The 23,292-nt window shown below is 35.5% G+C and overlaps 2 protein-coding genes across 2 annotated transcripts; one reads left to right on the forward strand and one right to left on the reverse strand.

The window, feature by feature from the left end:
- Positions 1-3,559: 3,559 nt before the first annotated feature.
- Positions 3,560-16,737, forward strand: LOC123557370 (cholesterol 7-desaturase nvd-like). Its single transcript, XM_045348807.2, has 6 exons — positions 3,560-4,180; positions 5,709-5,897; positions 6,956-7,134; positions 11,809-12,054; positions 13,767-13,940; positions 15,372-16,737. The coding sequence occupies exons 1-6, from the start codon at positions 3,745-3,747 to the stop codon at positions 15,537-15,539; spliced, it is 1,392 nt and encodes a 463-aa protein (XP_045204742.2). The 5' UTR covers positions 3,560-3,744; the 3' UTR covers positions 15,540-16,737.
- An 865-nt stretch (positions 16,738-17,602) lies between these two features.
- On the reverse strand, positions 17,603-22,824 carry LOC123557379 (paired box protein Pax-6-like). Its single transcript, XM_053525534.1, has 5 exons — positions 22,648-22,824; positions 22,100-22,258; positions 21,538-21,780; positions 20,686-20,876; positions 17,603-20,100 (listed from the first exon to the last, which is right to left on the reverse strand). The coding sequence occupies exons 1-5, from the start codon at positions 22,811-22,813 to the stop codon at positions 19,846-19,848; spliced, it is 1,014 nt and encodes a 337-aa protein (XP_053381509.1). The 5' UTR covers positions 22,814-22,824; the 3' UTR covers positions 17,603-19,845.
- Between the last annotated feature and the right edge of the window lie 468 nt (positions 22,825-23,292).

Genomic DNA, 23,292 nt, shown 5'->3' on the forward strand with positions numbered 1-23,292 from the left:
GCTACCTTTTCGCTTTTAACCTTTACCCTAAATTTCTAAAATGGACTGTTCCATTATGCAGTTTGGGCAATACCATTTATTATTCAAAGGGGTGTTCACTGGAAATTTACTAACTGAATAGCGAACAGTGCAGACCATGATCAGCCTGCACGGATGTGCAGGCTGATCATGGTCTGCACTGGTCGCAAAGGCAAAACCAATCGCCGCCAGCAGGCTAAGGGTTAAAGACCATTATGCCAAATCGTTTTGATCCAAGATGATTTTTGATATTTATATGCGTAACCTTATGAAAATTACCCTTGCATCAAATCCCATATCAGATGTTTCATATTATCTTGTCTTGCATATAAGCACTGCACATATAAGTAGAGGCTTTCGTACTGACACTTGTATAAATACAGCATAAAGTGCTACATCAATATCAGAACAAAGCCATGGCGTTTCATAGATTAACATTTTGTCCTTAAAATGTTGGTGTCACGTTCACAGATTGCATGAAGATTTGACTCTTGGTTGTAACTTGCCTTCACAAATCTTGGCATATTCATAGTAAATCTTTAATGGAAACAAACTTACATTAGTAACAGAGAATATTAACTCTTGCCCTGTTAAATTTCTATAATAAACTTGTTCATCTTTCAACTCGGACAGTACCATTAAATGTTAAAAGGGGTGCTTAACAAAAAGATACCGACTGAATGGCGAACAGTGCAGACCATGATCAGACTGCACAGATGTGCAGGCTGATCTTGGTCTGCACTGGTCGCAAAGGCAGAATCACTTGCCGACAGCAGGCTAAAGGTTACAGTTAAATTAGTGATAATTTTATTAATTACATTTAATCCTAACATGTTTCAAAACACGTTATTGACAGGTCGCTTTAACATTGTTAAATGATGTACCATTTAGTATCATGTCGCCAAGGTTATAGCGAACAAGGATACCAAACTGGTGCGTATATTGTTTGCGTTTTGCAATACACCACGATGTGCACGTAATTTCTTCTGTATTTGATTTCAATGACAATTGTCATTGAATTACTTGATACAACTAAGCACATTTCAAATTGCTCATGCATATTGATTTAAAAAATGCCACTGAACTACTCCTAACGTAAAAAACCAAACACGGTATGGCATGGCATTTTTAGGAAATCTATAGTAACCCGAGCCTTTTTTTAACACGGGCGCGCATTTTTCTCCTCAAAACCCTTCAAGGTCGGTCGACGACAGAAGATCTGTAATGCAATTTAAAAAGATACCGGCTTGTGTATTAGGTCACAGTGATGATGTCATTGTGGTGTGATATTACTTTTAGTAGAAGAAAATCATATTCTCAGCTGAGCACTAAACATTTGAACTCCACGAACAATTTATTTTCAGTCTGATAAACTGGCTTAAACTTTGTTAGTGAATAGATAATTAAATGAAACAATTTTTTTTACTTTAATCAAATTTAATTGCATATATATATATTAAACATAAAAGCGATACGTTCAGCGAAATGAAATGAGTTATGCTTAAGTGATTATCAAATGCGTTGTGCTTAAGTTATTACAATACAGCACTGATGTTAATGTAACCGCTATTCTGTGATTTTATAAGCCTATTCTAATATGATTGTTTCTGTTAAGGAGGTAGGTTACCTTGTTACAAGGGTAAATTCAAATTAGTTGAACCGCAGCATCTTTTTGTATTTCGTGTAATATGAAGTTTTAACTGCTAAAATCTCAGTTTCGTTTGTCTCTGTCCCTTCAAGTTCAATTTTTACCCAGGTTTGAAGAACATGACCCTCCAAAGGTATTTCTTATTGAAAGAAGAAGGAAAATACGGATATTTAGCACTTTTCGGTGTATTTTAGTTTCATTGATATTCATAGAAGTCCGCATAATCTATAATTTTACTAGTATGCACGTTAGCTTTCTAATATAAGCTTTAAATGTATATGTCGCGGGGCTCGTGTTTCTATGGTAACGCATTTTCTCTCATTTTTAAACAATTATGTATAAAAATAGGGGTTTTCGACCGCTTCAGTGCCATTCTGTTAATGACCAACATGGAATATTTGGGTAATATTATTAGCAACATACCAAGCACTATACATGGTACCTTATTTTTCTTAAAGTTTAAAGTAACCATGGCAACAGAGACCTTTAAAATGGCTTATATCTTGCTTTTTGACGTAATTTCTTATAAAATAATATTGAATAAGATTATATTTCTAGTTGATGTAGCTTTAAAACATATTATTTCTAACGTAAGTTATATTTTCGTGTTATCTGCATTTATTCAAACAAATTTCTAAGCTTAGAATACTTACAGCAGTACCCCTCGTCTGGCATTTTTCATGGAAAAATCGTTCAGCATGCTACTATTATTCTCATGGATATTGTTGAAATGAAAATAAAAAGCCGAAGCTGTGTTTCTTAAATAGACTAGTGTCAACGCTTTTGAATTTTACATTTAGATACATAGGTCACGGGCTTCGTTTCCATGGTAACATCAATTCATTATAAGAAACCACAATTTTTTACTGAAATTTGAACAATTTTAGATCTTAGTTTTAGTATATAAGTAACAAATATCAACGGAACCTGAAAAATAGGTATTACAAATGAAACTGCTAGATTTTTTATTTGAAAATGGCCGTAACAAGTAACCTCTCACCCAACTATATTCCAAATAACAATGGTTACCATCATCCATTTTCTTACATTCCGCATAACATTTCAATATAACTACATAAAAGAAGCAAAATATTGATTATTATTCAGAGCAAAAGACTCCTAAAAAATATTTCAGCAAATAATGGTTATTTGAAAATAGTTTGAATAAAGAAAATGCACAGAATTACGTACTTTCAAGATAAAAGCTATTTATTTTGCGCGGTAACTGACACGTAACGTCATGACGTCAATGACGTCATTTTAAGGCAACATTGTTTTGAAGCGTTTCTGCGGCAATTTATTCATTATTTCTGCATTATTAAACCATAAAGCGTCAGATCGAAGACAGGTCTATGATTTGTTTTTAGAAGAATGAATATACAAACACATTTAGTTTGTCGTAAACGTCGTCGTAAATCGTCACGTTAGCTTCCGGTTGGACATGCGCACATACAGATATAAAGGTAACCTACCTCCTTAAAACACGCTTACGCTAAAATGACGTCACGTTAACGTGCGATGACGTCAATGTTTTTTGTTGGTAACAAGAAAGAGCACTACAATATTTTATCCAGTTTTAGATTAAGGGAATAATGTATAGCAAAATCGTGTTTTACCTAAATTAATACACTCAAAATCGATTTTACGTCGCCAGAATAATTCACGCGGGCTACGCCCTCATGAAATTATTCCGCAGACGTATAACCACTTTCAGTGCATTAATAACGTTAAAACACTGTTTTTCTATATATTATTTCTTAATTAGTCCCTATTCGTCAACTTGGTTTTAAGTTTTTTATCGTTCTCCTTTAACCCTACGAAAAGTACACAGCACGCGGAAATGACCCGATATACGTTATCATAAACACTTAATGCATCACTTCTGACGAATTATCTTCCGCTTATCAACATAAACTTGGCTACATTTGCTCAAAAATACGTACAATCATATTTCACTAAATGATTTCACCGTATAATTGTGTTTAATAATTAATCATAGCCACGTATGTGATGTGAATTCTGACAGGAATATTGATTGTCAATAAAATTGAAAGGTGGCAATCAAATTATAAATCAAAATGCCAAGTATACGTGCACGTTTTATTGTATTGACGGTAACCGTGTCAGTAGCTGCCGCTGCAAATGACACACTTTTTAAAATTCCACTTTTCGAAGTTGGTGAAATTTACATGAAGCGAGTAGTAAATTCAGGACTAATGGACGAAATGCCGAATTACATGAATTTGTATTCTCCCACATTCTATATTATTTTGACCGTGTTAAGTGTAGCGGGATATATTCTATACGGATTAATATTCCGGCCGATTGACCGGGTACGGTTTTTAAGTGATGTTGGGTACCGCCCGGATGGAAGATTTTCCAAAAAGGAAATAGCGAACAGCGTAATGAAGCGGAGAGTCGTCGGGAACATTCCACCGGTGTATCCTAACGGATGGTTTGGTGTTATGGAAAGTTGGAAGCTTAAGAACGAACCAGTTTATGTGTCTGTGTTAGGTATACAATTTGTCTGTTTGTCTTTTAGATACTCTATGATGTAATAGAACCCACGGTCATTCGATTGTAATTTAAAAATGACCGACCTACCTACATTATTAAACCGTCCAGCCGACATTTACTTGAAGGAGACATATTCTTCGGATGAAAAAAAAATCATATCTCTTGATACTGTGAAAATATGACGGAATATTTACGCAATTAAAAATATATTTCATTAATTTGCATTTACTACTGATATGGTTTTAACAGATACCGAGCCATATACTTCATGACAGGATCATTTTCCTAATATACTTGTATTTCTGATCCAGGGTAACTCAAAGATCTGGCAAAGCGGCGACTGAATTCTTATTATTTTGTTCACGTTGAGCTGTCTATATCATTTTCCTGTAAATTTTAAATGACTCCTTTTTATTATCTAGAAACACTGTAGGCCTAATTTGAATTGTTTTGTGAAAAAAAGAAAGACAGATAAAAAACCAAAACATGGATAGGAAATATTTTTGTTTTGAAAAAATTCATATCTTTAAGTTGCTAGACCATGAATCATTATGCAAATGACGAATGTGCTATTTTAACAAATTGATTTATTTCAACCTTTCACTTCGCGATTTTTCGACTGTCGTTTAAACTTGAGTGAATATATGTAAATAAAACTGCTATGTCGACAAATTAAGATATCAACATTCTATTTATTTACTATAACCACAACTAGAAATAACGATGATCTATATTTTTACCTGCTCTAATTATTAGACACGTGTTCTTTTAGGTTAAGTCAATTGTCAAAGCAAAATCTGTTGTCGCTGCATTGAAAAATAATCATATTGTCAGTTGATAAAGCATCCCAGTTTTTTTTCTATGAATGGGTGTATTTCAAAACGGTAAATCTAGTTACTTGTCGCGTATTGGTTCTAAGGTTGTATCAGTCTCAGAATGCCAACTTGCCCCTGGTCAATTTCAAAAATGAGCTGAGACTGGTCCTCAAATACAACATGATAACATTACACACTGACCTATCACATTCACGTGATAATGGGTCTGTGGCAATCCGTTAAAGATCCAAATGAGAATGGATAAGACACTGAATATAAAATGCAGACGTATGTGCGAATACACAAAAGAAATCATGACGGCACAGTTGAACAACTAAATGTACTTCAAACAAGCAACAGATTGTATGTCAGGTAAGCAACTTGTATGTTAGGCTAGCTACTGATTGTATTCCTTGCGAGCAAATAGTTATTTGCCTGGGAGCTTGATCAGACCGGCAACTGGATGGAATTCTGCTGAGCCACTTCTTATCTTTCATGCAGGCGAGAAATTGCTTATATTTAAGGCATTCAACTTGTCGTTTTCCATGGGAACTGCTAGTTGTATTTCAAACAAGCAACTTTTATAGCGTTTTTTTTGGGGTGTGGGGGGTGGGGGTCAGGCAACGAGCTGTCTCTCAACAGAGCAACTAATTTTTTTATACCGAGCAACTGATTGTGTTTAAAGCGAATCACTTAGTCTTGTATTTCAGGCGAGCAGCTGGTTGTATTTAGAGGCGATAAAGGGGAGGTCCACGTTCTTGACGCATATTGTCCTCACATGGGAGCAAATTTAGGCGTCGGGGGTCGAGTAGTAGGTGATTGCATAGAATGTCCTTTCCACGGATGGAAGTTTAGAGGTCACGATGGAAAATGTGTTCAAGTACCATACAGCGAAAAAGGCAAGTTTTGTAACTTGACTAATGTTTAGAAAAATGACCAGTACAGATTCTGGGAGTTGTAGTAACCTTCATTTAAGGTAACTGTAATGATAGTATTCTTTGTATGCGATTTCGGAATTCTTCGGTTTTTACGGAAAACCGTTTCCGCGTTGAGCTGCATTTATGTCCGAAGAATGCCGAATTGCCTTATGAGAATACGTAATCATACGGAAAATGCCGAGTGTCATGACAAGTCGATTACTTTATACAGAGATTCGTCATAGTTCAACCAGGGAACCATCTTATGCGAATATGTACTTATTATACGCCCGAAGGGACGTATTATGATATGACGCCGGTGTCCGTCTGTCCGTTAGCAATTTCGTGTCCACTCTGTAATTATTGAACCCCGTGAAGGATTTTCAAGAAACTTGACACAAATGTTCACCGTATCGAGATGACGTGCAGAGCGCATGTTTTGGATGGCTCGCTTCAAGGTCAAGGTCACACTTAGGAGTCAAAGGTCATATGACTTTGTTTCCTGTCCGCTCTGTAACTCTTGAACTGCTCAAAGTATTTTAAAGAAACGTGGCACAAATGTTCACCGCATCGAGATGACGTGCAGGGCGCATGTTTCGGATGGCTAACTTCAAGGTCAAGGTCACACGTAGGGGTCAAAGGTCATACCTTCAGGCGTATATTGCTCCGCATTGCGAGGCTGTTGTTCTAATAGCAAATGCACCCGCACATGTAATCCATGTGTTCATTACAACGCAAATTACTTGTGTCACAACTAGTATATGCAAATATCATGTTAAAGATACGTAATGCCAACTTTCTTTATTTCTGAAATGTAAACTGTTTATTTCTGAATTTTGACATTAGTGTCAATATTTGACTTAAAGTTACTTTGATTATCATTTGAACTAGACATAAATAATTTTTATTAGCTCCCTTTTATGTAATTGCTATCTGTGTACGAAGAGATAACTTCGAAAATTCTTCATTGATTTTAGTTGGCATGATAGGAGCAATGATACACGTAGAGTAAATATATTCAGTTTATTAAATTATTTCAGTGCCAGATTTTGCCAAAGTCAAGTCTTGGACAAGCGTAGAAATCAATGGTTGGGTGCACATTTGGTACCACGCGGAGGGAATTGAACCGACCTGGAAACTGCCAGAACTTGAAGAGATTTCAAACGGAAGGTGGCAATATAAGGGGCGGACTGAACATTACATAAATGCACATATAGAGGTAAGCAGGGCTTCAAATTTTAAAGGTATATTAGATCCAAGTTTCATATTTAATAACACGGACAATGACTTCATATAGTTTATTTAAACATAGTATTAACAAGTTTATGTCTATTAACAGTACTGTGCATTAATTTTCAGATAGTACACACTATATACATGTATAGATTATAAACACAGTATAAATGTGTACTACTACTAAAAACACTGTGTTTTAACTATCAACTGTTACTGCATGACATTCAGTTATGATTGTAGCCCTATATGCAAACATAATTCATATATGAGCCGTGCCATGAGAAAACCAACATAGTGGCTTTGCGACCAGCATGGATCCAGACCAGCCTGCGCATCCGCGCAATCTGTTCAGGATCCATGCTGTTCGCTAACGGTTTCCCTAATTCCAGTAGGTTTTGAAAGCGAACAGCATGGATCCTGACCAGACTGCGCGGATGCGCAGGCTGGTCTGGATCCATGCTGGTCGCAAAACCACTTTGTTGGTTTTCCCATGGCACGGCTCATATTAAGTAAAGCTTAATATAATTGTTGAGGAGTTTATACATTTGAAGTAATTACCTAAAGATAAAATATTTCAATAAAAGGTATGCCAAATTCGATATCTTTAAATAAATAAACGAAAACGTGCAGTTTGCCGCGTTGTTAGCAGTTCATGTATCAGTAATATCAGTAGATGAAACAAAATAAATAGAGGATGTTAATTTGTTTCAGTGTACTGAGACCGAAATATCTTTCACAAGTGAACACCAGATGAGAGATAGCCACGAGCGAAAATGTAACAAATCGTGTTCATGAGTGAAAGATATTTTGATCTTACATGTAAAATAATCAAATTTCCTTTTTATTTTCATGTTTCTTACCATTTAAACTATATTTTATTCTAATATTTCGGTAATTCATTGAAAAATATATAATAATTTAATTATATCCTATTTCGTTATATCTAAAATACAGTGATTGCATTTTTATAAAAAAAGCAATTTTTGTCGAGATCGCTTGCGGAAGCGAAAACATAGTTGTCCAAATGGCTGTTCGGTGTATGTGCGTGCGTCAGTGCGTGCGTTCGTCCGGATTTGTTTGTCCAGGCCATATTTTTGACATGCATGGTTCAATATTGTTTATATTTGGCATGAATGTTAACCTCAGTGAGACCGAGTGTCATTCACAAACTTCCGGTTCCTATCTCAAACGTCAAGGTCACAGTTATAGGTCAAAGCTCATGTCAGATCTTGTCCGGCTCATAACTTTGACATGCATTGAGGAATCGTGTTTATATTTGGCATGGATGTTAACCTTAATGAGACAGAGTGTTATGTGCAAACCCCAGGTTCCTATCTTAAAGGTCAAGGACACAGTTGGAGGTCAAAGGTCATGTAAGATCTTGTCCGGCCCATAACTTTGACATGAAATGAGATATATTGTTTATAGTTTGCGTAAGTGTTAACCTTAGTGAGACAGAATATGTCATGCGCAAACCTCAGGTTCCTATCCCATAGGTCAAGGACACAGTTGGAGGTCAAAGGTCATGTCAGATCTTTTCCGGCCCATAACTTTGACATGCATTAAGGAATCTTGTTTATATTTGGCGTGAATATTAACCTCATTGGGACGGAATGTCATGCGCAAGGGTTCCTATCTCAAAGGTCAAGGTCACAGTTGGAGGTCAAAGGTCATGTCAGATCTTGTCCGGCCCATAACTTTGACATGCATTGAGGAATCTTGTTTATATTTTACATGAATGTTTCACTCATTGAGACTTACTCTATCTCAAAGGTGAAGGTCACAGTTAGGTGTCAAAGGGTGGGCTCGACATGTTGCCCGATGGGCATCTAGCTTTAAGTATAGTATATATTGAATAAAGTGGAAGATTACTTTCACTGGTATACATTGGTTTTCACGCTCGAGAGTGTTCGCACAACGAAATCAGCACGATTTTCCTTACCTTATTTAGATTATAACTACTTGAAATGACGTAGTGGTTGAGTGATGGCCGCCTGTTCGAACCTCCGACAAAACACGTTTCGTAAAAAAATTGAGGTGTATATTCATTTCACGATTTTTATTGTATTTTATAATGATACTTTTTCGGCGACGCCGTCTAAATTCATTTTCGTTACCTATGCCACGTGACTTCAGTTTGCAAATCAAACTACTTGATAACGCATTATAGATAATTTATCAAAATGGAAGATTTATGCAACACTCTGCCTGATTGGACGAGAGTGTCAATTTCTTTCACTCTTTTGGTTGTGCTACGCTGACTGAAATGTAGACAAAGCGTTTATCCTAAACGACGCTGTTCACAGTTTTAAAGCTAACTTTGGCTCAGTATATTTAGCAAGAATATTGATATATCTCAATATGATAAGTAAGTTTAATAAATATGATAAAAACCTGTTCAAATACCAACATATATCAAATTAAAGAAAGAGCTGAATACGGTCTGCGTATCACATGAATAAGGGTGTGATAAGAGCCTTTTATGTAGAGAAGTGCTTTTTAAAAGATTTTCCTTGTTACAATTGTCGTCTGTATATGAAAAGGTTTCTTGCTTTTGTGACTTATTCAGATTGCATATTAAAATGAGTACTTGTTTGCTTTGATATATTTGTTATAGATTATTTAACTGATTTATTATATATGAATATTTTTCTTTAGTATGGTATGCATATATTGAACTCAGTTGAAATCTGTTTTATTATATATATGCTATATAATGACTGAATCTCATTACACTGAAAAGAAGGTACGCTGCGTACAGTTTATCTATGTGATAAGACTACGGTCAAACTTTGCTTATGAAACAGAAATATTAAAATAATTACACTTGTATGTTTTGCTTGACCTTCACTTTTTTATAGGTGTGACGTCATTGTCCAAAGATTCATGATTAGCGAATATGCATTTGTTAAAGCGGGATCAGTTGGCCTATTTTAGAGTGTAACAATATCGTAAGGTCTCCTGCTATTTTGTTACAAATGGGGATAGGGACCAATTTAGCTAAAAAAGTAAAAATATAAACACGTTTAATGACCTCTTCTTATGAACCGCTTCATGAATCTTCATCAAACTACTGCTGTAATTATTCGTCTAAGGATAAATGAAACAAAATTGCAACCCTACGAAACCTTTGCAAAAAATTAAAAGAGAACCATTTAAACTGTTAAAGTGCGGTGTTTAGTTTTGCAATTTGAAAAATGTTAGATGAAATATGAATGTAAGATGAAAAATTCATAAACCACTTCTTTCCTTATTACAATTCGCCGACCATCATTTTTAAAGATATTTCTTGTTTTCATTTTCCTTGAGAAATATTTATACCAAACATTTGATGGAATAAATCACGTTTGAAATTGACATATTTATTAACTTATTTGCGCTCGTTTAAGAAAATTTCAAGAAGGTACATCCTGTATATTTCTATTTCAGTACTTCTGCAAGGTTTCATCTGTCATAATCAATCCACATCTTCGAAATATTGCAGTTGCCAGACCGTCTATCTAAAATAAGGGTGACTTCATGGACACAGGCACTTTGGGTTAGCACCCCTACGCCCGCCCCCACCACCCGCCCCTGCCAACTTTCATCAAAATATATTTTTGCCTTCTACACAAACTGAGCACAGGTCACATGTTTAAAAAAAATCTTTCAAATACTATCAATGCCCAGAAAAAATCGTAGTATGATGGATGTTTTGGAAGTTGAAAAATGTAACGACATGTGCTCAGTTTGTTATAAAAGGCTGAAATATACTGGCTGAAAGTTTGCAGCGACAACGAGGAATGGGGTGATATTCCCCAAGTGTCAGTGTGCAGGGCCATATAATATCTTACGCTCTAGATGGAAATAACTCGTATTTACCACTTTAGTCGTTTTCATTTTTCATTCAGTTGATGCGTTTCGCCTTCCAATCCCATTCAGCAAGCCGTAACGTATGCAAATTCAATATCTAAAGCTAGATATCCTTCTACTTGATTTGGCATAAAAGCAGCACAGCGGTCGTTACATTGTTTACAGTGTGCGAAACGTTGCGGTTCGACAAGGTTTGTAGACGCTTGTTGTCACAACCGAAAAGCGTCTTCTCCAAAAAAATCTGAAAATAAACGCTTAGTGCACGTGCTGTGCTGGAAGGACATAATTCATAGCATAGTTTCAGTTGGTATCTCGCATGTTTCCGTACAAGGATTACCTAGATTGATCCCCTGTTATGATACTTGCAGACATTGTCAATAAAACCAAATTATAGAGTTTTCACTATATTGAAAAACATTTAAACCGTGACCGATCCTTAATTTCATTCTTTGGTTCCTCAGCAAGTTCCCCTCTTAGGTCCTCTTTGAACATGTGGAAGCGTCTGGTGCTAGCAGAGAGATTTAAATTTGTCCTACGTAGGACTTACTATCTCCTACGTAGGACTTAATATCTCGTACGTAGGACTTAAAGATACTATGTCCTACGTAGGAGATACTAAGCTCTACGTAGGAGATAGTAAGTCGTACGTAAGACAAATTTAAATCTCTCTGCTGGCACCAGGACGCTGCCATATGAACAACATACTAGTATAGGGCCTGAATACAGACTGCTAAAAACCCAGCAAACGAGGATGTGAAAAAGTAGGAAAATTATGCGAACTTCAAATTATTTCTGTAAATTTCAGGAAATTCCAGAAAACGGGGCGGATGTTGCACACTTGAAACAAGTTCATGAACCTTTCATGGCTGCTGGTACGGATCTTACCACAATGTGGAGCAAGTATTTTAGCTGGGGTCAGCACAAGTGGAAAGCTAGCTGGCACCAGATGTCCAGCCCAGATGAGCATGTTGGCTGCATGACAGTTTTCCATGATCTTAAATTTTTCGGAATCAGTTTGCCACTTGTTAAAGTAAAAGTAAATGCGATGCAGGTAAGGTCCCTTAGATACTGTCCATGGTTTGATTATTAAACATCATTTTCTGTACATGAAATGTGCGCACGTTTGTTAGTACAATGACTCATGATATATTTTTAAAAATTCGGAAGAATTTACAGTATATTATAACAGGCCTTGGTGAATAAAGCCCTGGTCCGGTCAATAGACTTGAATATTTACCAGTTTTCTCGTACAGTGTTTTAATTTATGACTACACTTAATAAAGATCATTATGGTTAATATCTAAGTTTTATTATATACATATTTAAATTCTGTAAAAAAGAAATCGGCTTGTATTTCAAAATTAAATATGAACAGGCAGAAAAAATCCGTATTGTACCTTTTTAATTCCGTATTGTGCCTCTTGTATTGTATGCTGCCGGACTACTTTCATTAACATGCATGACTTGACACAGTTCTATAAATAGCGCACATAAAAACTTCACTTAGTTCCATTTTAATATCGATAAACATTGAAGATTTCGTTCAATAACAAAGCAACAAACAAAAAGGTAGAGTTATATAATAAAACGGTCATTATAACAGTAGCTAGATCTGGGATTTTGTATTCGGCTCACGTGGATTTTGCACGGCGCTTGCGCGCCTCGTGAGATCCGATCTGCCAAAATCCACTCGAGCCGAATACAGCATCCCAGATCGAGCTACTGTTATAATAACCCTATTGTATGATTAATATCTCAGTTGGATTGATCTTAAGAAAAAAAACAGTCAATACATTTTTTTTTTCGAAATGTATCGAGGCTGCTGAATTTGATAACGTGTTTATGGAAACCAGATATGATTGGTTTGTGTTTGACAGATCTGTATTTAATATAGCGCGTGCGTTTATTTTGAGCAACAGTTGTTCGGTCAAAGTTTGTTTTCACGGTGAATATCACTGTCTGTGGACCTCCATGTATCGACCAATGAGATGAGCTAAATTAACGAGTCGTAAAATAAACTAGTATGCATGTCGAATTTTTATTGCTACTCAGTTTTAATTCCTGTTGGACACCAGTCTCAAAATGAGAGCTTGTCATTGGTTAGTTTTAAAATTGTATTCAGAGACAACAAATCAGATGTTCAAGTTTTGAGACTGGTGCTAGGTTTAAAACATTTAACTTGAAAGGAGGCAAACATCATAGATTATGTTTCTGTGTTAAATAAATAACCCTGAATTAGTAATAGAAAGAGTAGGGGTTCGCGAAAATAACCTTATTATTCGAGTGGCCCCTGCGCTTTCTGTTTTGCGCTTTCTGTTTTGTATCATGGTCCGCCAATATGAACAACGCATTCGGCTACTAATTTTGATTGACAAATTAACATTTCATTTTAAGCGTTGGTACTATCACGTGACAAGCGTACTCTAACTGAAATAGAGAACGGTTTCAGAAAGTTCAACATTTCCCTACAGTATTCTATATGTAGGCGGGACCTGAGACTTGTTCTCTAACTTAGTTAGAGTACGGCTTATAGCCACGCCTCTTCCTCTGTTGAAGAATATTACAGATAGAAGTTAACAGATATAATGACACTGCAGGTAAACCATGATACAAAAAGGAGTTATGTGATGACGTGGTATTTCAAATTTGTACAAAACGACGAAACAAACCGCGATAGAAATGTCATAGAAACTTAATTCAAATAAGAAAGTATGGTCCCTTGGAATTCGAGATACGGTGTTTCAGCTATATTTTATTTTTCAGATTGGACCTGGCGTTGTTTACCTAACAATTGATGGTTCGATTTTTAAAGGAGCGTGGCTTCATTACCTTACACCTGTCGAACCGTTGGTACAAAAATTGGTACACAACCTTTACATGCATTGGACTGTACCAAATATCGTCGCCAAATTTTTCATGTTAACGGAAGCTATACAGGTATTTTCAGTATAAAAGAAATCTACAAGTTTTCACAGGATAAACTTTGTAGGGATAACGCATGTTATTTCGTGTTATAACGTCTACAGAATCCCGAGGGATTCTGAAGATGTTATAACACGAAAATAACATGCGCTAACGCTATTCTAGCATAAAACGCGAAAAAAAAAAACTAATAAATGAATACATTATCCCTCAACGTCATTAAATTTCCATGAAATGCGCGGGAATATCTGAGTTTTTTTTTCACGTTGACGTCATTTCCATTTGAATTATCCGTTTTGGGTCCGTAATACGTTTACGCTTGCCACGGAACGCGCATATATAAAAAGGGTGTTATAACAGCACGTGACCGCGAGAATTTCTCTGTTAACAAACGTTTTCTCTCTTGTTAAATGACAAGAACAGCAGTTTTATGCCAGAATGTAGGGATAACACATGTTTTTTCGTGTTGTAATGTCTGCAGAATCCGGAGGGATTGGTTGGTGCCCGAGCCCGTAGGGCGAGGTTACCAACGTATCCAAAGGGATTCTGAAGATGATATAACACGAAATGAACATGCGCTAACGCTATTCTAGCATAAAACGCGGAAATAATTAATGCATTCTCCCTCAACGTCATTAGATTTCCGTGAAATGCGCGGGAACATCTTAGTTGTTTTTTGACGTTGACGTCATTTCCATTTGAATTATCCGCTTTGGGGCTGTAATAAGTTTACGCTTTGCCACGGAACGAGCATATACATGTATAAAAAGGTGTTATAACAGCACGTGAGCGCGAGAATCTCTCTGTTAACACACGTTTTCTCTCCTGTTAAAAAAAACCCTGAAAAGTGACAAGAACAGCAGTTTTATGCTAGAATAAGTGTTTAAAAAAATGTATGAAGGTACAAATAAAATTTACAGTCGTGGCTGAAAAAAAAACCACACAAAAAAGACATACAAATTAAAATTTGGAACTACTTTGTACTTCATTTCAACGCAACTTCCGGAGAAATTGTTCTCGAAAAGAAGTAAAGTATCACAGAGGACACGAATAAATAACTTTAAATATTGCGGCATGATATATCACAACCCCCACATAAAGTTGTCGTTCTTACATTCGCTTTGTTCAAATATGTGCAATGGTTAAGTTATAAAAACATACGTGTGTAGTAAAATTCAGTATGTTTTATTTATTTATTTATTTTTTTTTTTTTTGGTTGGGAGTGGAGATTAAATAAGTTATTTTCCAGCATGTATTAAATGAACAAAGGAGTTCTAAAGATAGGGATTTCGTATTACGCCCGTCACAGAACTGCCCGGATTCCTTTCATATCCGATCACTGTTCAGTTTTTAAATAAGCTATTCAATTAACACTTCTAACCAAAGATCAATTAAATAGCATATGTTTGTTGTTTTTGCCGACATATCGCTTGTATTGTCTTTCAGATTGAGAGAGATATAATGATCTGGAACAACAAGAAGTTTGAGGCAAAACCTGTATTTACTAGAACAATGGAGGACAGTTTGATAGCCCGTCACAGACGCTGGTACCAACAGTTTTATTCTGAACACAGTCCAAGATTGAAGTTCCAGAAAGACACGCTTGATTGGTGATAACATAACTATTCCGAACACAGTCCAAGATCGAAGTTCCAAGCAATCGCGCTTGATTGGTGATAACATAACTATTCCGAGCACAGTCCAAGATTGAAGTTCCAAGCAAACGCGCTTGATTGGTGGTGATTCCAGTTAGTCAAATCTTTGATTAAAACAGCATATAGGAACACTGTAAAATGGCGTTAAAAACCTAGAATAACTTCTTTTGATTTATATATATACATGTACTCATAAAAAAATATTTAATTTTATTGAGAAAAATATAATGTGCCACCAGTAACAGCTTCTTTTCAATATTCATTTTTCAATCGTCACCTGATTGGACCATTCTGCCATTATTATATATAACTTATTTATTTATTGCTATTTTTAACAAATGAATGCATTTCTGTTTCAGAGAATATATAATTTCACTACTTCGTTGAAGTTTGATTTCAACTTAGCTTGCGAATACATTCCTGAAAACAGAAACGTTAATTTCGCATTTTTTTCAATTTAATCGTCTCATGTAATCAAAACATTGCATTACACGATTCATATGTCATTGCATTTGAATTCTTGCTAATTTATTACATTTTTCAGACTTATTTATTACATTATTTAGACTTGTTCATAACTTTTTTCAGACTTTTCTATTACATTTGTTTCGGTGAGTTACGGGAATGTAAGAATGAAATAGTATACTAGTAAATCAAGAAATTGTTAAACAGGTAAAAAGTTATCTTAAACATGAAATAAAAAAGAAAACTTATTTCTTTTAAATGTAAGATCAAAATATATTCACCCGAGAGCGCCATATCTTGATTTTTTACTAGTTGCCAGGCCACTCTTGAGAACATGATCTGGTATTCACTTATATGGAAAGATATTTCAGTTATACATTGTAATTTTTAATGAAGAAAAATCAAAAGCTTTCATTCAGTTCTAATTTGTGTATAGAATTTCACCATTAAAGAAGCATGTCTCAAGATTTTTGTCAATTTTACGAAAATTAAAATTAGTTTAAGGTTGTTACTTTTAGTGAATAAAACGTCAAAACACATGATGCAATAGCAACTTGAATAAGAAAACTAACGTAGACTGTAATTGTATTGTGTTATTCACGCAGTAAAACATTGATGTGAAAATAGTAGGATTTTAACTACATTTATATTAAACTAATAAAGTATTTACTTAATAAATTTTGATTTCTGAATTATTTGATTTATTTTTTTATTTTTTTATACTTTTGAAAAATGTTTTTATATAGAAGTTTTTAACGTAATGTAAATCTGTACATAAGCTTGGAGCGTTTTGTGTTAAACCCAAACATCGAACTACAAGACTGTCAAATTTAACCTGTCCACATATCCTTTCCGCAGCCTTAACGTACTAAAACGTATTGGCGTCTGATGGCCCTTTCACTCTTCCGTAGAAAGAACATTTATTACACGAAACTTATTTTGAAAATATTTCTGAAATGTGTAGGTTCGCAGCTCTCAAATACGGTTATATCTTACATCTGAGGCATATACTGACACTCTCAGACAACATCAAAAATGACAATTTGAGCGATTTGATGAAGTTCCGAAATTATCAATGTACCCTTGGTCCGTTACGGAGCCCTGTGGGATTTGTGTTTATCCAGAGCTAAAATACTTTTTAATAGATTAAAAGCTGACATGCTGTACTAAAGCCCAGATAATTTCAATTCGTGATAAAGTGCTGAAAATTGGCTCCCCAATAGCAAAAAAAAGAAAGAAAAAAAAAAGAATGAAGTCCACGCGCATACTTTTAGACCTGGTGACCCCTGCGCGTGACCTCTTGACTATCTACGAATCAAAATGCGGCTTTCGTTTTCAAGTTTAGCATTTCTACTTCCATTTTATTTACTTCCGGAAATAGCTGAAGGTCGAGTGACGTCATTTTCTGTGTTGTCAAAAACATACGTATACCTGGCGAGATTGCATAAATATGTGCTGGCCGTCCTAAGGATATAGCATCAATTTTATTGGCAATGATATTGATCAAATATCACTTATGAATATTTATTTTCCGTCAAAAACGAATTTATGAACATAATAATATATATTATTTGCTTAACGGCACTAGCCGTGTCGCTATTGGTGGAATGTCTTTGTTGTTTCGGAGGTCAGTTGTCTTAAGGACCAAAGAAAACTCAGATTAAGGCAGTGGACCCATGCTTACAGTAGGAAAATTATCATATGTATTTTCCGTATGCTATTTGAATATTCTCCAGTTTTTGTTGAAAGTCGTTCGAGCTATAGGCCTAACTATAGTAAAGGAGCCAGCGTGGGAGCCATCTGGTCCAGTCGCATAATGGCTGCCAGGTATTTGAATACTAATGTTTCACTTGGCCGAGAGGTCTAAATTAAATTTCTATTTAAATTTCATTGTGGGTGTATTTTTGACATTTTGGTAGAAAAATTGGGAGAGGAGTTTGCATTTGCTGAAGTGAAACTCAGTTTTATTATGAGTAGTACTTCCAGGTCACAGCAGTATGATTTTGATGTGATTTTACAGTAATCAAATGTGACAAGAGAAATCTCACTTAGAAGATGTATGACGTCTACTTTTCTCTTCATTTTATGTCAGTTTTATCATAACTCTTTAAAATGAAATAAGGATTTGTTCTCTAAAATGGGTCTAGCTATGTTTGGAAGCTCATTAGAAAATGTCAGTCTTATATAGAATATATAGGGAATACTATTTATGCTATTGCGACCTATAGTTAGTCCGAAGAATGCCGGAGTGTCTATCGAGGATACGTAATCATACGGAAATTGCCGAGTTTCATTACGGGTCCACTCACATAACATAATTTTTTATTGTTTTGTTTCTGGATATTAAGCCAGGAAGTATAAAAGCAAGTGCTTTTGATTTTTGCATAATAGCCAAGTACCATTTGAGGAAGGTCCTTGCCTTTTGGGGTCAGTGATTTAAAGGTCAAGGTCACGGGGACTCAACTGTATTTGGCTACCATGCAACTATATTGGCTGATTTATTAATTGTTTAAAAGAACAGAGTCAACAAGGGTTGTACAATTCAATATTTTATTCAATAAAAACAATGCACATAAAAGTTTCTTTACATGTACATTCAAAATGAGTACATTTGGAAGACTCTGATTTGCTGTCAAGGAATCACCATCGTGCTCCTTTTTTCATGTTGCTAAAGAGACATAAGTGTTGTTAGATCATTCATTAGATTATTACAATTATCTCCCCTATCATATTGGAACGCGCAGCCGATCCCTTTCTACAGTCTGTTAAATTGATGAAATTGTGATGTTGGTGATCCTCCCAAAAGATATAGCACTTTCATTTGTTTAAAATTGGTCACGTGATGACATTCAGTTTTGCTGTGGAAGGTCAGAAAAGTATCATGTCCAAAGTAAAAATTAAGTGGTCGATAAAACAAATTAATTATAGGGTTTGTTAGTAACCCTCCACAGAAATATATGGGGTCGGTATGATAATTATTGGGACTCGGCTGGAGTTTCGCATCCCATTTATGATCCAACATATTTCTGTGTAGAGTCACTAACAAAAATCAAGGCTAACACGAGAACAAAGGGCCAAAAATTGGATTAAAAAAAATGAGAGGCTAAATTTGAGGTGAACAATACAACGGTCTATGTCATTAGGCGAGAACGACTATCCACGGACTAATGGCAAAATCAATATGAAATAATATACTTAATAAAGTTATAATATTGAAATTATGGAACTAAGGTGTAGCGCTCTTGAGCGATTTTAATGACTCTTACCCTTTCGTTTGGCTAAGCAGTGTGTATCAACATGTAAATATCTGACATTTGAACAACAATTCCCGATCCCTAAGCAAAAGTAATGTAATAGTTGCGCAAAACAATGTACAAATGTGTAATTAACAAATTGAAATGATAAATATTGAAATACACGTGCATGACTAGATTACATCTGGTTTTAATTAATGTTGTTTCAATGCATAATTAAATGTTAATGAGAAATATATACAGAATTGTTAGAACATGCTAACTGGTTGCCTACATCGATATAACATGTGTAAAAGTTGATCTAAAATACAATGAACACATATGTTATTGCTGGAAGACAAAATATTGCTGATTTGTCTTGATTTTCATGTTGAAATATTGCACAAAACCCCTAAATGATGAGTACATGGTCTTTGAAACTCTGATTATCTTGTAATGTCCATCTACGCGTTTGCAGTTCCCAGTTTTGACAATTTTCAAACGGTGCATAACTTTTATGCGATCCAGTAGCCAAAACACCTTGAGGCTTTAGTGGGTGTGTGGACATCACGGTGATTGCTCAACTTTGTCAAATGCGGACGATGAGCCACCTATACTTATAGGGGATGTCATAGTTGATGAAACAGGCGATAAATCTCGTGACGTCATACAAGGGGATATCCTCCCAGAATTCCTTCGCATGTCATCGATTTCCTGCGGAACCGGAAGTACTGGAAAACGTAACAACATTTGCCGCGAGGTTTGAAGGAAACTCATTCTTTGTTGACGACGCCATTTTGCTCGTCTGTTTGAGAACCATACCTTAAAAAACAAACATATATACTGAATTAGAAAGCCTTTCACTACCATCTCATTGTATAAAACGTGAATGTGTTCATCTGAAGTCAGAAAATGATGTAGGCGTTATTATACTATGAATGTAACGTAAACTTCCGGTTATTGGTACATTGTTTAAATAAGGTTGTGGACTCGTAATGATAGTCGGCGTTTTCCGTGAGATATTTTGATTTAACCTTATTTTATTGCTCATATATACATGCAAACAGAATTACAACAATACAAAAGCAAATGGGTTGGGCAACAAGCTCTAACAAAATTACACAAAGCCCTTCTCAGTGAGATAAAGTTGGCAACTGGACATTCTTCGGAAGTAAGAAACCTAACACGCACATGACCTCTGTAAAAACCGAATAAAGCCGAAATCGTATATGGAGAATATAACTTTCCAATTAATTTATCGCTTCCGGTCCGCTACATAATAATTTTAATATAATATATTTAAAACATTACCGTACAACTTTAATAAGAAAACTTCATATTACTTTACATATCAGACAAACTTTATCACCGAAACATTGTATATTTGATTTGATTTCATCACTATACCTGTACTCTTGCCTCTGAGAGGTTAGTTTTGCTTGCCAGATCTTCCCTCGTATTGACTCCTGGGTAGTGACTCCTTTCAAACTCTTGTTCGAGGACATCTAATTGATCCTGGGTGAAGGTCGTGCGATTTCTGCGAAGTTTTGGTAGTGACATATCATCAGACTTTTGAGGATCATATATTTCTTCATCAACTGAAAAATATTACATTTTCTTTCATTTTTTTTTCTGTCAAGAATCGTTTCGAAATACTTAAGACTGCTTATCAAAATTCAGCTTAAGAGTCATTGGATCAACGTGCCGTGTTTACAGTGAAAGTGCATGACTTCGAAAATTCAACCGGGGCGGGGGACTGTCCTTGAGATTCTTAGCCAAAGCGCGACTCATCAACGCCAATTTGCCTGAAAGTTGTGTATGTGTTTAATAGGATTCGGGATGATTATCTCGTTTTTACGTGCATCGAATTATTTCATTCAGACAGACGAATTATCTGCCATCTTGTTTAATTTTGCTGATCGAAACGATGAGCAATTTCCATCTTTACAAAAAACAACAACAACAAAAACAAAACCCATGGTGTTTTTTTTACAATCAGATCTAAAACATTTACTTCTTTTTTTCCATCATGCAGAGTTGAGATCACACTAAAGAACACGAAAGTACAGGTAAAACTGTCAGGTAAACGAAGCAAAATAATGGCAAACGCATTCCATGCAAAACTAATTTTAGAAACACAGTCAGAAATCTACATTTCAGATGTTGTTTATTTTTGCATAAACTATTTTGATGAATTCGTTCTAATGCATAATTTTTTCAACATGACGTCATTTATTAGTTTGAAAATTGAAGTTTTACCTGAAACATTAGTTTCATCATCCGATTTTGAAAGTTGTTCATCACTGCTGGCGGATGAATCTGGGACTCTCACTGCGCATGTGTAGTCACGTGGTGACGACATTGACCATAACTGAGGGTACAAGTGCATAAATGACCTGGAAGCTATTTTAGTGTATTCAACGGCCGCACGTTCTGCTGCTCTGTTACGTAATATACGATTGATGGAGCTCACACTTGGGACATTGCTTGAAGTGCAAATGCCTGTAGGACAAAAAAAACAGGAATGTTTACAAGAAAACAATTCAACCATAAAAAAAAGTGCTCAGGAAATAATTCTGGAAAAGATACACAGAAGAAGGATTTTTAAAGTTTTTTTGCTTCATTTTTTCCTCATATTTTTTTTTTCAACAAACTAGAGAATTGAACGAAAGGGATGAAGTTTGTAACTAAATGTTTATGATTTAAGGGTAATAACTATTACATATTATTTTCTCGACGATTCGTCTTCTTTTCTCAGAGAAAGATTTATTAGGAAAAGTAGTGCTCTTAAAGTTTAAGCCACAACGTATAAATTAATTACCATCTGTTAAAAGTTTGTCTCTTATTTCCCAGGCAAATATCGTCGGATTCTCGCGCTTGTAGAGTTCAATTTTCTCAACGACACCAGGTGTCGCCACCTTCGGTTTACTTCCGCCTATGGCGCTCCTGCGCAATTGCATGACGGGATCATAGTATCGACCTAAAATTGCACAAATGCATAAAATACATTAGAAATATCTCACTACTTTGACAGAAAAGCAAGGTCTAGGACAAATAAATGTGCATTTATTTATTTTCAAGTCTATCACGGCAAAAATACTTCAACTACAGTCGAATCGAAATGGAAATCTGCATGTTCAGGTACTGATGTAATCTACCGATTAGACTATTTTGTCGCAAAGGAGTTTTCAGTGTCTTAACCAGTCCAAACAAAGTTGAGTGTTGTGGTTTGAATAGGGAAGTCCACCACAAGAACTTTAATTAACAGGCTCCGGAAATGGAAGTAGATTTGAAATTGAGGCTTGTTCTTAACAACTTCAGACCAATTTAAGAAACTGTCAATAAATTAAGGTAGTAATTTATCTTTACCCATAAGTCTGTCCACATAGTTTCCGGTTCCGTTACTTAAAGAAGCGTACGGATTGGACAAATACGGACTAGGAACGAATGATGTCATCTGTGATGAGGGTAGAGGTAGATGTGGCACATCGCAGCAAAGTCCTGGTATCGGGCTTATGTCGGGAAAACGGTTCATCGCTCTCTTGCCTTCACCTGCACAAAAGTATGGATTAAAATAAAATAGGACTGATTTTTTTACAAAAATAGAATGCAAATAGAGATCTATTTCAATTCTATCATTTTTGGAAAATGCACGTGTTAAGTTTCAATATGTACGACTTTTATTTTCGCCTATTTATTAACTGGACCTGCAGTAGGTGTATTCTATGTTGAAGGTGCCATTACATTTGTTTGTGTTTTTTTAACCTTTAGCCCGCTGGCGACATGTGATTCTGCTTTAGAGACCAGTGCATCCATACAGTCTTATCATGGTCTACACTGTTCGCTATTCAATCAGTAGATTTTCAGTGAACGCCCCTTCAAATGATAAATGGTATTGCCCAAATTGAATGATGGACCAGTCCATTTTGAAAATTTAGCAGGCTAAGGGTTAATATCAGACTTCGGTGACTGTTTGTTTAAGTAGGCCTAACAGCCTTCTGAAAGCAGGGTATA

Source organism: Mercenaria mercenaria, chromosome 15, assembly GCF_021730395.1.
Source record: "Mercenaria mercenaria strain notata chromosome 15, MADL_Memer_1, whole genome shotgun sequence".
NCBI lineage: Eukaryota > Metazoa > Mollusca > Bivalvia > Venerida > Veneridae > Mercenaria > Mercenaria mercenaria.

Coding starts and splice junctions, on each gene's coding strand:
- LOC123557370 (XM_045348807.2), top strand. CDS start 3,745: ATGCCAAGTATACGTGCACGTTTTATTGTATTGACGGTAACCGTGTCA. Junction 5,898..6,955: donor AGTACCATACAGCGAAAAAG/GCAAGTTTTGTA, acceptor AAATTATTTCAG/TGCCAGATTTTGCCAAAGTC. Junction 7,135..11,808: donor ACATAAATGCACATATAGAG/GTAAGCAGGGCT, acceptor TGTAAATTTCAG/GAAATTCCAGAAAACGGGGC.
- LOC123557379 (XM_053525534.1), bottom strand. CDS start 22,813: ATGAACCGTTTTCCCGACATAAGCCCGATACCAGGACTTTGCTGCGAT. Junction 22,259..22,647: donor CTATGTGGACAGACTTATGG/GTAAAGATAAAT, acceptor GTGCAATTTTAG/GTCGATACTATGATCCCGTC. Junction 21,781..22,099: donor AGACAAACTTTTAACAGATG/GTAATTAATTTA, acceptor TTTGTCCTACAG/GCATTTGCACTTCAAGCAAT.